Source organism: Prionailurus bengalensis, chromosome A3 (assembly GCF_016509475.1).
Source record: "Prionailurus bengalensis isolate Pbe53 chromosome A3, Fcat_Pben_1.1_paternal_pri, whole genome shotgun sequence".
In the NCBI taxonomy this organism is placed as follows: Eukaryota; Metazoa; Chordata; class Mammalia; order Carnivora; family Felidae; genus Prionailurus; species Prionailurus bengalensis.
This window is the reverse complement of record NC_057354.1, coordinates 23,686,053-23,699,046: the sequence shown is the minus strand read 5'-3', so window position 1 is coordinate 23,699,046 and position 12,994 is coordinate 23,686,053. Positions and strand designations below refer to the sequence as shown.

Genomic DNA, 12,994 nt, shown 5'->3' with positions numbered 1-12,994 from the left:
GATGACTTTTTTCTTCTTTTAAGTTAATTACGAAATATTTAAGACATGCAAATAGGTATAATGAAAAATATAATGAGGGGAGCCTGGGTGGCTCAATCGGTTAAGCGTCAGACTTTGGCTCAGGTCATGATCTTGCAGTCTGTGGGTTCAGGCCCTGCATCAGGCTCTGTGCTGACAGCTCGGAGCCTGGAGCCTGTTTGAGATTCTGTGTCTCCCTCTCTCTGCCCTTGTCCCACTCATGCTCTGTCTCACTCTGTCTCTCAAAAATAAATGTTAAAAAAATTTTTTTAATATAAAATGAAACAAAATATGTGGAAAGATGTATAGGACTTTGATGTTCAAATCATAACTTTCTATGTTCACTTTTATTTTTTCAATGATAAAGATATTTTAACTAATATAAAAAGAATAATACAATGAACATGTGTATGCCCAGCTTAATAAATAAAACACTACCAACAAATGGAAACTCCCTGAATCCCCTTACCTGATTTAATTTCCTTTTCATCACTGAAGTTGCCAGAACCCTTTACTTGAGGTTTATGACTCACACAAAAAAAGTAAAAATACTTTTACTACATATGCATGCATCCTGAAGCAATATATAGCACCATTTTGCATGTTTTTTAACCGTATGTATTAAAGTTACTTTTCTGTTTTGGTAACTACATAATGTAGTAAATATATAACCTATGCATAAATTATTGAAGTATAATTTATATACACGAATATATTTTAGTGTTTTTTACCCTCCTGTCTACAGTGAATGAGCATTCCGGTTGCTCCACATCTTTATAAACACTTGGTATTGTCAATCTTTTTTATTTTAGCCATTCTAGCATAGGCAAAACTGTAGCTCATCGTGGTTTTAATTTGCATTTCCCTGATAACTAGGCGTGTTGAGCATCTTTGGATGTGCTTATTCACCTTGTGTATTTTCTTTGGTGAGGTGTTTGTTCATATCTTTTGCTCCACCACTGAGTTTTTAATTTTAAATATTAGACTTTTGGGGCGCCTAGGTGGCTCAGTCGGTTGGGCGTCCGACTTCAGCTCAGGTCATGATCTCACGGTTCATGAGTTCGAGCCCTGCATCCAGCTCTGTGCTGACAGTTCAGAGCCTGGAGCCTGCTTCAGATTCTGACTCCTTCTTTCTCTGCCCCTCCCCTGCTCATTCTTTTTTTTTTCTCTCTCTCTCTTTCAAAAATAAATAAAAATTAAAATAAAAATGTGTCTGTTTTTTTTTAATTAAGAAAAAAATTTTAAGTGTTTATGTTTTGAGGGAGAGAGAGACAGAGTACAAGTGGGGGAGGGGCAGAGAGAGGGAGACACGGAATCTGAAACAGGCTCCAGACTCTGAGCTGTCAGCACAGAGCCCGATGCGGGGCTTGAACTCATGAACAGATAGATCATGACCTGAGCTGAAGTTGGATGACCAACTGACTGAACCATCCTGGCGCCCCTCCCCCCCCCCAAATTTTTTAAATTATGCTTTTAATTTCTAAAAATTCTTGGGGCACCTGGGTGGCTCAGGTGGTTAAGCAACCAACTTGGGCTCAGGTCATGATCTCATGGTTTGTGGGTTCGAGCTCCCACATCAGGCTCTGTGCTGACAGTTCAGAGCCTGGAGCCTGCTTCGGATTCTGTGTCTCCCTCTCTCTCTGCCCCTCCCCTGCTCATGCTCGCTCTCTCTCAAAAATATTAAAAAATCTAATTTCTAAAAGTTCTATCTACTCCTTCAAATTGGCTGTTTATTTTTAATTTAATCTCTTGTTCCTTATGTATTTTAATATATTCTTTATTTCTTTAAACATTCTCTAATAGTTATTTATATTTTCTATCTGGTCATTCCAATATCACTGACCCCGGGAGTCTGAATCTGTTGTTATTTTTGCTATTCTTATTCATTGTGGCTTGTTTCTTTGTATATTGGCACTTTTTACCATGACTCATGTTTGGTTTAACTCATCCTGAGGGCCCAAATTGCACGTGCTCTCTGCCAGAGACGGCTTGCTTTTACTTTTAACAGTTTCCTGGGCAAACTACCAACCTGCAGCCACTTTATTATTTTTTTTAATGTTTATTTATTTTGAGAGAGAGAGAGAGCACACGTGCACACACAAGTGGGGGAGGGGCAGAGAGAAAGAGAATAAATCCCAAGCAGGCTCCATGCTCAGTGCAGAGCACATGAAGTGCTCGATCTCACAACTGAAGCATCATGACCTGAGCCAAAATCAAGAGTTGGACGCCCAACCGACTGAGTCACCCAGGTGCCCCTAATTTTATTATTTTCAAAACTTCTAGTCACTCTTGAAAGCCTCTTGTTCTCCATTTGTGAAATATATTAGATGGTTGTTTTACATTTTAATATTTGAAAATTCTAACATCCAAAACCCTTAAAAGTTTCATTCTCCTTTGTGTTGTTTTTTTCTGGCATTTTTTTTCTCATAGTTTTTTTTTCTTTTTTTCTTTTTTAATTTGGGATTGTGAGCCCAAACTTAGCTGTCTAAATCTATGAAACCAGGGAAAACTTGGGACCATTTTAAGCCAATTTCTCAGCTTTGAGTTTTCTGGAGTGAGCAGATAATATAAATTCAAGTCTTAAATCAATGTGAGAGCAAAACTCTAATTATAAATTCTCAGGGAAGACATTGTTTTCTACTTCCCCCAGTTGGAGAAGAGGCTGAAACAGACCATTTACCTAACAAGCTTCTTTTCCAGTGAGTAGAATTCCTCTTGCCCACCTTTCACTAAGAGCAGAGCCCTCACTGGGTGCTGCTTCATGCGAGGGTCTTGGCTGTGGCTCCCATCTTAGACAGGCTATTAGAACCTAAGCCTCTGGGTCCAGGTATAGACAAACCTCTCAAGACAACCTGTGTTTCAGGGCTTCCACGTGGGATTCCTTCTGCCTCTTCATCTTAGATCCACTGGGGATTCCCTTTCTTATGAGCTTAGCATTCATTTAAGATTGTTTATCTAGCATTTCTAGATGAATTACATCAGGAAGTTATTTCCAACCATCTAGTCTGTGATACTGCGAGAAGCAGAAGATCAAGATGACTCCTACTATCGAATTATGCACTAGGATGTGCCACAAAACATTTATTTAAATTATGTCTTAGTCATAATCCTTATATTTAAACCAGGTAGAAACACAGAATCTATTCCGGTGCTGAGATCGAAGTAGGCAGAGAAACCCACTCATTCCTCTCATTCCCTGAGATGCCTTTTGGGAAACTTCAGGACCCTGCTGAGTGCTGTGTGAAAACCACAGCAAGGCAAGAACCTGTGTGAAGGTTTGTTTTTTATTTTGTTTTGTTTTTTTTACCCCTCTCCCCTGTGTGAAGGTATTTGATGACAAGCCGTTGTGAAACTTGAGGTTAAGAGCTCTGCTCTTCCTGGAGTTATATTCCACGTTCTATAAACTAAGGGTTTAGAACTATGAATAAGGAGTCAGAAGACCTAAGCTCTAAAGTCTGGTTCTACCATGTGTGAGCTTTGTAACCCTGGGGAGTCTTTTAACTTGTGCCTAAGACTTCCCACCTGAAAAATGAAGAAGGTGGACTCTAATCCCTGAGATTCCTTCCAAACCCTCAGTCTGTAGCTTTCATGTACATTACCTTCACTGGAATTGGAGGCATGCTGGGGCGACGGATGCTCACCTTTACCACATATACTCTGACCAGGAGCTTAATCGGCCGGTTCTGTGGGACCCCTCGGGAGATCTGGGGCTCAGAGAACGACACTGCCTCTGATTCAGGGTAAATAAGGAACGAGCCCTGGTTTGGGGAAGACAGAAAAGTCTCTGGGAAGAGAGTCTTCCTCCTGCCTCCCCACCTGTACTCCTTGGCCACCCTTCCTTCCCCAAACATACTTTGAACTTGCCCACAAGGTGTCCAGACCTTTCTTCCTCTGCATCTCCATCCTGGCCCCCTTGCCCTCGGTACAGGGGAAATACATTCAGCCAGTCTTCAAAGTTGTTAAACTCTTCTTCCAGGGTGCTGTTGTAGATCTGAAAGGCAAGGGCCTCAGTGATAGACCAATGTCAAGAATCCTAGCAGAATCCCCTTTCTCTGACCCCGACTCACCTTCAGGGTGGCTATTGCTTTCTTCTGGGACACAGAGCCTTTAACTTCAGCCTCACCCCGACCCTGGTCTTGGACCTCCCCATCCACAGAAATGAGGTTGACCCCATCTGGGAACAGCAGAAATGCCACAATTTGAAATACTCGTGTCACGGGAGGGAGAGAGACACACAGAGTAGGAACAAGAAAGCCAAATCTCCTACCTGACTCCCCAGGATCATCCATCTCATCCTCATCAAAGTTGGTCTGAAATCAAAGGGCAAGTCAGAGATTCCTCCCTACCTTCACCTCCTTAATCTACCCCTTTTCCAGGATAGGGAGTTGGGAAACCTTAGTCCCAGTTCAGCCATGTGAACCACTTGCATTTGGCTAGCAGTTTGGCTAGTCCTGCACTGCCCAAGACAGTAACCCCAGCTCCGTGTGTCTAGTGAGCACTTGAAATTGAAAATTGAGATGTGCCATAAATGTAAAATACCAAATTTTAAAGACTTAGTATAAAATAAGAATGTCAAATGTTCCATTGTTTTTTTATTTATTTATTTTTTTAACGTTTATTTTTGAGACAGAGAGAGACAGAGCACGAACGGGGGAGGGGCAGAGAGAGAGGGAGACACAGAATCGGAAGCAGGCTCCAGGCTCTGAGCCATCAGCCCAGAGCCTGACTCGGGGCTCGAATTCACGGACCGCGAGATCGTGACCTGGCTGAAGTCGGACGCTTAACCGACTGCGCCACCCAGGCGCCCCTGTTCCATTGTTTTTTATAAAGGTTACTTGTTGGAATATTTTAGATATATTAGGTTAAATAAAATATATTATTAAAGTCCATTTCACCTCTTTCCTTTTACTTTTTTTTTTAATTTGTCCACTTTAAAAGTTAAAACTACATATGTAGTTCACATGATATTTCTGACAGCACAGCTGTCAGTAATTATCAGCTTCCAGAACTATTATGAAGGTAAGAAAAGACATGCAATGAAGAGCTCTGAAAAGTTGTGGAGCTCCACATCTGATGAGATCCTTCTTGCCATTTATACCCCTGGGCCTCCAGCTGCAGTCTGGGACCCGCCTCTGCACCCACCTGCCCCTGGAGCTCCTGCAGAGAGGCATAGTACTTGGACCACCAGTCAAGCTCTTCAGGATCTGGGATGTCTTCCTCCAGCTCGGGGCCTTGGTTCAGGAGGCTTCTCAAAGGGAGCTTCTTCAGAGGAGCCTGAGGAAGAGAGAACTGAGCGCCCCTAACCCAGCATCACCCAGTCCCTTCTCCACCCATTTCCATACCCCATCACCTTGAGAAGCCGTCTGGGCATCCGCACTTCAGCCAAGGAGGGATCCAGAGACCTCTGTCCTGGGAAAGAGGAAATGACACCAGGAGGAGGTCAGGTGAAGTCAGACTTCATGCCCCACGGGAGGGTCCCCTGGAGCCATCTCAACCGGGGAACTGAGGGGCTTCTGTCTGGTGGCCCTTAAGGGGAAGGAAGGCCCCTTACCTTTTGGTCCCTTAGGCACTAGGTCCACTGTCTCTTCCTCTTCTCCTTCCTCCTTGGGGGGATCCTCATGAGCCCGGAGTATGAATCGCAGCATGTGGGAGACAACATGGGAACCCACAAGCACGGTGCGGCCAAAGGCCCGGCGCTCGATCACCAGGATGCTGAGTGGGGGCTGTAGGTAAGGCTGCTCAGGCAGGTCCTGGGGGTGGGGAGAGAGAAACTGGGTCTCTGAAGACCTGGGGAGGAGGGAGAGGCAGCAGCACAGGCAGACAGAACAGTGGAGCTAAAGCTGCTTTCCCAGCTCAGCTCTGCCACAGCCTCATTGTGTCATGTCTGGTAAGTCACCAAGCCTGTTTCCCTGGCCAAAAAGGGATACGATCCTGCACTCAAAAGACTGTTGTAAATATCAAAAGACATAATAGATACAAAACTACTTTGGAGCCAACAAAGTGCTATCAGAAACATGTGGTGGTGGTGGTTGTTATTATATGAAGGATCAATGCTCAGTTTGCTAATGTAGATTTAAAGCCGTAGCAATATGTATGCCCTTTAATATGGGAATTCTATATCTATCAATGGATCCTAAGAGGGAGGGAAAAATTAAAATACTGTATTGTTGGGTTTATTTTATACATATGTGACAATTATCACACAAAGGAGGGAAGAAGGAATGGCCCTATAATAGAGAAAAATTTTACTGTAATTGAATTAGTATTAATCTGAAGTAGATTGTGAAAAATCAGCACACATACTGCGATCCCTAGAGCAACTACTAAGCAAAGATCAACAAAGGAATTAAAGTAGTACACTAATAAATATCTATTTAATACAAAAGAAAGCGGTAACAGAGGAACAAAAAAATATATGAGACATATAGAAAACAAATACCAGGGGGGCCTAGGTGGCTCAGTCAGTTGAAAGGCTGACTCTTGGTTTAGGCTCAGGTCATGATCTCACAGTTTGTAGGATCGAGCCCCACTGTCAGGCTCTGCGCTGGCTGGCATGGAGTCTACTTGGGATTCTCTTTCTCCCTCTCTCTCTCTGCCCCTCCCCTGCTTGTGGAGTTATTTTTAGAGAGTGTATCGTAAGCCCTGGGAAAGTAAATGGGGTAATTGCTGAAATGTCAGCAATGTTCTGGTCTCAAGGCTGTCGAATGCGATAGCACTACAAGATCCAGAGCCCCACGATCTCCCAGGAGCCAGTTAGGAACCAGACCCACTGCAATTGCCTAGCAGTCCTTGAAACTGCACATCTTCTCTGCATGCTTTCACGTAAACACCAGATGTGTCTTTGGTCTATGTGTGGAGGCTCTTTGTGTTTTCCTCCCATGCTTTGACATTCTTTGATGTTTATATCTGGCGAACATGAAATAAAGACCAAGTGCAGTTTGCTGCTGTTTCACTGGCAGAGGCAGCCCTGCATGTCCGCTCCGTCTAAGAGTCTGAGAACTTTTTCTTCAGTGTGTGGCTACACCCGCAAGTGCTCTGTATCTCTCTCTCTCAATATAAATAAACATTAAAAAAAAGAAAAAAGAAAAAGAAAACAAATAGCAAAATGGCAGATGTAAATCCCAACCATGTCAATAATAACATCAAATGTGACTTTGATTGGTAAAACAAAGACAAAAGAAATGCAGAAAAAAATTAAATTTCCTTTGCCTTGGCAAAGTGCTTAAGACAGGCAGGGTGACCTTTCTTCAGGAACTCAACTGCCTCTATTGCTAGAGGCAAAAGGCAACCTTAGCTTGACATTAGCCTTACCTGTAAAAATCCCTTTGGAAACTTCCTTTATTCTACCCCACCCCCAAAGATATATGTTAGCAGTCATCCTCCAAGCAAATGGCCCACTGATATCATCTGATATCGTGACTAAGGTTTTACCAGACAGTAGTAAATGACCTTATCCTAACAGCAGCTAGCCCCTCAAGGTCCTGGAAACTTGGCTTCCAAATTCCTCAGAGATTTACACTATTCCTAACCCTCTTCCAACCTGAAGGTATATAATCAGTCACTCCTCACAACCCCAGTGCAGCCCTTTCTGCCCACAATTCCTGTCCCTGTGCTTTAATAAAACCACCTGTTTTGCACCAAAGATGTCTCAAGAATTCTTTCTTGACCGTTAGCTCCCGGACCCCAACACTTCACATTGACTTTATTAAACACTTTAAGCAAAAGGCAGAGATTGTCAATGGATTTTTTTTTTAATATGCAACTACGTGCTAAAAGATACTCTTTAAAAAGACACATATGGGTTGAGAGGAAAAGGATGGGGAAAGATACATCATGCATCCAGTAATCATAGAGAGCTGGAATGGCTTTACTATCAGACAAAATGGACTTTAAGACACAAAATTTTACTAGAGGCAAAGACGGACATTTTATGATGATAAACAGATCAACTCGTAGGAAGCTATAACAATTGTAAACATATATGTACCTAACAACAGAACCTCAAAATACAAGTAGACTGTGACAAAATTGAAGGGAAAAAAAAAAAACGATTCAACAATAATAGCTGGAGACTTCAATATCATATTCTCAATAACAGATGGAACAACTAGTTAGAAAATCACCAAGAAGGCTTTTTTTTTCATTGTTTATTTATTTATTTTGAGAGAGAGAGAGAGTGAGATTGGGAGAGGGAATGAAGCCCAAGCAGGTCCCATGCTGTCAGCATGGAGTCCGACTCGCTCAGTCTCACTAACCATGAGATCATGACCTTGAGTCAAAATCAAGATCCAATGCCCAACTGACTGAACCACTCAGGCACTTCAAGAAGGCTTTTTTTTTTTTTTTTTTTTTTTACTTTTTTTAAGTGTTTGTTTATTTTTGAGAGAGAGAGAGTGTGAGCAGGGGAGGGGCAGAGAGAGGGAGCCACAGAATCTGAAGTAGGCTTCAGGCTCTCAGCTGTCAGCACAGAGCCTGATGTGGGGTTCAAACCCACGAACTGTGAGATCATGACCTGAACTGAAGTCAGATGCTCAACTGACTGAGCCACACAGGCGCCCCTAAAGAAGGCTTTTTTTAAGAAGGCTTGCATAACACTATTAACCCAGCCTGACCTAACTGACATCTATAGGTCACTCTACCTAAACAACAGAAGAATACTTAGTCATTCTTTTCAAGTGCACAATGGAGAGAGGTGGAGACAGGGATATGATTTCCTCAATTTGCACTGTGAAATAAGAAATGAAAGGGAACACTCCCTAGAAGTTCAATGAGCAAACTGCTTCCAGCTTCACCATCTTATAGCACAATGAAGTTTCCAAACTGAAAACTCCTGCAGGTGAAACAGAGTCAAGAATGTGTTAGGGTTTTTGTTGTTTTTGTTTTGTGTTTGTTTGTTCTGGTGGGGTTTTACCCCCTTGCAGTCTGGAACCACTATGCTTTGTCCCGGTCTCCCCCTCACATAGGCACAGCACTTTTCAGTTTACAAAGCCCTTTCACCAAGATCCTTTCTCTCACTGGCTCCCTATAGCACTCCTGCAAGAAGCATTTGATGTATTTCCTTCAATCTTCAACATTTCTTCAAATCAGAAATAGGTTTTTCTTTTATACAAACAAATAGGGACGCCTGGGTGGCTCAATCAGTTAAGGGTCTGACTCTGGGTTTCAGCTCAGGTCATGATCTCATGGTTCATGAGTTTGAGCCCTGCATCATCAGGCTCTGCACTGTCAGCACCGAGCCTGCTTGAGATTCTCTCTCTCTTTCTCCTCTGCCTCTCCCCCACTGTGCTAGCACTCTCTCTCTCAAAATAAATAAATAAGCTTTAAAAACATCATTAAACAAACAAAACACTAAAGCTCAACTAAGACAAGTGATTTGACAAGCTCCTAAGTGGCACTGCCAGAATTTGAATCCAAAGTCCATACTACAGAAATTACAAATTATACAAAGAATGCATTTCTTTGCCCCTGGTGTCTCAGACACTAGATAGATTCTTTGTGACCTATATTGCATGACACTTACCTAAGCCACTCATTCAACAGAGCCAAGAGAGTACCACCAGTTCATGGATTAATCCAGAGATCAGCAAACTATAACCTGTAAGCCAAATCTGGCCCACTGCCTGTTTTTATAAATAAAGTTCTATTGGAACACAGTCATACTTATTCATTTACTTGCTGTTTATGTCTGTTTTCATGCTACTATTAGAGTTGAGTAATTGCAACTGAAACTGTTTGGCCCACAAAGCCTAAAATATTTACTATCTGTCTTTTTATAGAAAATTTGCTCCAGACTTCAAGCTGTATTACAAAGCTGTAATCATGAAGACAGTATGGTACTGGCACAAAAACAGACACATAGGGGTACCTGGGTGGCTCAGTCAGTTGAGTGTTCGGCTTCAGCTCAGGTCATTATCTCGTGGTTCTTGGGTTTAAGCTCTACATCGGGCTCTGTGCTGACAGCTTAGAGCCTGGAGCCTGCTTTGGATTCTGTGTCTCCCTCCCTCTCTGCCCCTCCTCTGCTTGTGCTCTGACTCACACTCTCTCTCTCAAAAAATAAACATTAAAAAAATTTTTTATTTAAAAAAAAAGACACATAGATCAATAGAACAGAATAGAGAACCAGAAATGGACCCATAAATGTACGGCCAACTAATCTTTGACAAAGCAGGAAAGAATGCAATGGAAAAAAGACAGTCTCTTCAGCAAATGGTGTTGGGAAACCTGGACAACAACATGCAGAAGAATGAACCTGGACCACTTGCTTATACCATACACAAAAAGAAACTCAAAATGGATGAAAGACCTAAATGTAAGACAAGAAGCCATCAAAATCCTAGAGGAGAAAACAGTCAACAACCTCTGTGACCTGGGCTGCAGCAACTTCTTACTTGACATGTCTCCAGAGGCAAGGGAAACAAAAGCAAAAATGAACTATAGGGACCTCATCAAAATAAAAACCTTCTGCACAGCGAAGGAAACAATCAGCAAAACTAAAAGGCGACTGACAGAATGGGAGAAGATATTTGCAAATGACATATCAGATAAAGGGTTATATCTTTATAAAGAACTGATCAAACTCAACACCCAAAAAACAAATAATCCAGTGAAGAAACAGGCAGAAGACATGAATAGATACTTTTCCAAAGAAGACATCCAGATGGCTAACAGACACATGAAAAAATGCTCAACATCACTCATCATCAGGGAAATACAAATCCAAACCACAATGAGATACCACCTCATACCTGTCAAGATGGCAACATTAACAGCTCAGGCAACAACAGATGTTGACAAGGCTGCAGAGAAAGAGGAACCCTTTTGCACTGCTGGTGGGAATGCAAACTGGTACAGCCATTCTGGAAAATAGTATGGAGGTTCCTCAAAAAGTTAAAAATAGAACTACCCTACGACCCAGCAATTGCACTACTAAGTATTTATCCAAAGGATACAGAAGAGCTGATTCAAAGGGGCACATGCACCCCAATGTTTATAGTAGCACTATCAACAATAGTCAAAGTATGGAAAGAGCCCAAATGTCCATCGAATAATGAATGAATAAAGATGAATGGCGCCTGGGTGGCTCAGTTGGTTAAGTGTCCGACTTTGGCTCAGGTCATGATCTCGCAGTTCATGAGTTTGAGCCCTGCATCAGGCTCTGGGCTGACAGCTTGGAGTCCGGAGCCTGCTTCGGATTCTGTGTCTTCCTCTCTCTCTCTGCCCCTCTCCCACTCATGTTCTCTCTCTCTCTCTCTCTCTCTCTCTCTCTCTCTCTCAAAAATAAGCATTAAAAAAGAAGAAGAAGAAGATGTGGTATACATATACAATGGAGTATTACTTGGAAATCAAAAAGAATGCAATCTTGCCATTTGCAACAACATGGATGGAACTAGAGTATATCACTCTAGCAATAAGTGAAATAAGTCAGTCAGAGAGAGACAAATATGATTCAGTCTTATGCGGAATTTAAGATATAAAATAGATGAACATAAGGGAAGGGAAGCAAAAACAGTATAAAAACAGGAAGGGAGACAAACCATAAGAGACTTAAATACAGAGAGCGAACTGAGGGCTGCTGGAGGGGTTTGGGGTGGGGGGATGGGCTAAATGGGCAAGGGACATTAAGGAGGACATTTGTTGGGATGAGCACTGGGTGTTATATGTAATGATGAATCACTAAATTCTATTCCTGAAGTTATCATTATACTATATGTTAACTAATTTGGATGTAAATTAAAAATAATAATAATATTAATTTAAAAATAAATTTAAAAATATTTGCTGATCCCTTGATTAACCTAAGATGACTGGCTAGGAATTCACCATCCCACTGCCCTTTCACTTGTTAACCCAGCATTTCTTGCTCCCAGCCCATGTCCTCACCACTGTCAGATGCCTGACAAGCTCAGTGAAATTGGGGTTCTCACGGTAACTGGCCAGGACCTCCGACTCCACACGTCGCCCAGCCACCTCCAGCACAACCTGGGGCTGCTCCACTTCAAACAGATGCACACGGCCGAGACCCCTCAGACCCCAGAACAGCACCTGGGGTCAGGAAGTGAGAAATTCAGGGGCCTGCACTTGACAGAAGGCACCCAGGTGTGTGTGTGTGTGTGTGTGTGTGTGTGTGTGTGTGTGTGTGTGGTGGGGGTGGGAGGGATATGTGACTGACGATACCTCAACACGGAACTCCCTGAGTACTGGACGCACGTTAGGTGGCAGGGACAGGCGCCCGGAGAGGGGCTCGGCCAGTGGTGTCAGATCCTGGGGCTCTACATCACTGGGCACTGAGGGCTGCAGGGGGCAAGAGATCAGAGGTCAAGGAGGAATCAGGCCAAAGGAGGGAAATGTGGGCTTGGGGAAGGGATATTGAGAGCTGCCAGTGAAATATAAATCCAGAGGAACTAAAAAGGCTGGATGGGCAGGAGGGGCATATCTCAGGAAGCAGTCATGCACAGGAAGGTGGGTGTCTGAGGCATGAGGATCAAGCTGCAGCCTAGGGTCTGTCTGTAGGGTGGAAGGCCTGGCAAAAGGAACCCACGATATGTGTACTTCTAATGTTCCCTGAAGTTGGGAAGTCCAATGAGGTGACTGCAAGACAGATCTGCAGCCTGCATTTTCTGGGGGTAAAATACTTGGAGGGGTAATCCCAGGACATGCCCATGTTCCATATTCTCTGGAGGCAGACAGCCTGATAGAATATAAGAGTCCACAGCCTGTGCCGGCTAGGCCAGGGTATTCTGACCTCAAACCGGCCACTGTAGTCCAGTTCAATGAGTTCAAAGGTGGCAATGAGCTCTCCAGCTGCCCGGGGCCCCTTTCTTAGGGGGAAGAACTGTAGCTCAGGGCGTTGGTAAGGGTCCTCTGTCAGCTTCACCCTCGGGGTGGCCAGTGCCCTTCCCAGGAACACAGGGGGGCCCTGCAGAGAGCAGGGCAGTTAAGACAAAACTAGAAGATGCTCCAGAGCCAGGGGAAGGGA

The 12,994-nt window shown here is 43.2% G+C and overlaps 1 protein-coding gene across 1 annotated transcript in view; it reads right to left on the bottom strand.

The window, feature by feature from the left end:
- LOC122467045 (fer-1-like protein 4) overlaps positions 1-12,994 on the bottom strand; it is a 33,926-nt gene that overhangs the window by 5,683 nt on the left and 15,249 nt on the right. Inside the window, exons 25-34 of the mRNA XM_043553303.1 lie at positions 12,761-12,934; positions 12,193-12,309; positions 11,899-12,060; positions 5,570-5,768; positions 5,369-5,427; positions 5,161-5,292; positions 4,286-4,328; positions 4,086-4,192; positions 3,872-4,009; positions 3,660-3,776 (exon numbers count right to left, since the gene is read on the bottom strand). Of these exons, the coding sequence (XP_043409238.1) occupies positions 3,660-3,776; positions 3,872-4,009; positions 4,086-4,192; positions 4,286-4,328; positions 5,161-5,292; positions 5,369-5,427; positions 5,570-5,768; positions 11,899-12,060; positions 12,193-12,309; positions 12,761-12,934 (1,248 nt within the window). The remainder of the gene's footprint in view (positions 1-3,659; positions 3,777-3,871; positions 4,010-4,085; positions 4,193-4,285; positions 4,329-5,160; positions 5,293-5,368; positions 5,428-5,569; positions 5,769-11,898; positions 12,061-12,192; positions 12,310-12,760; positions 12,935-12,994) is intronic.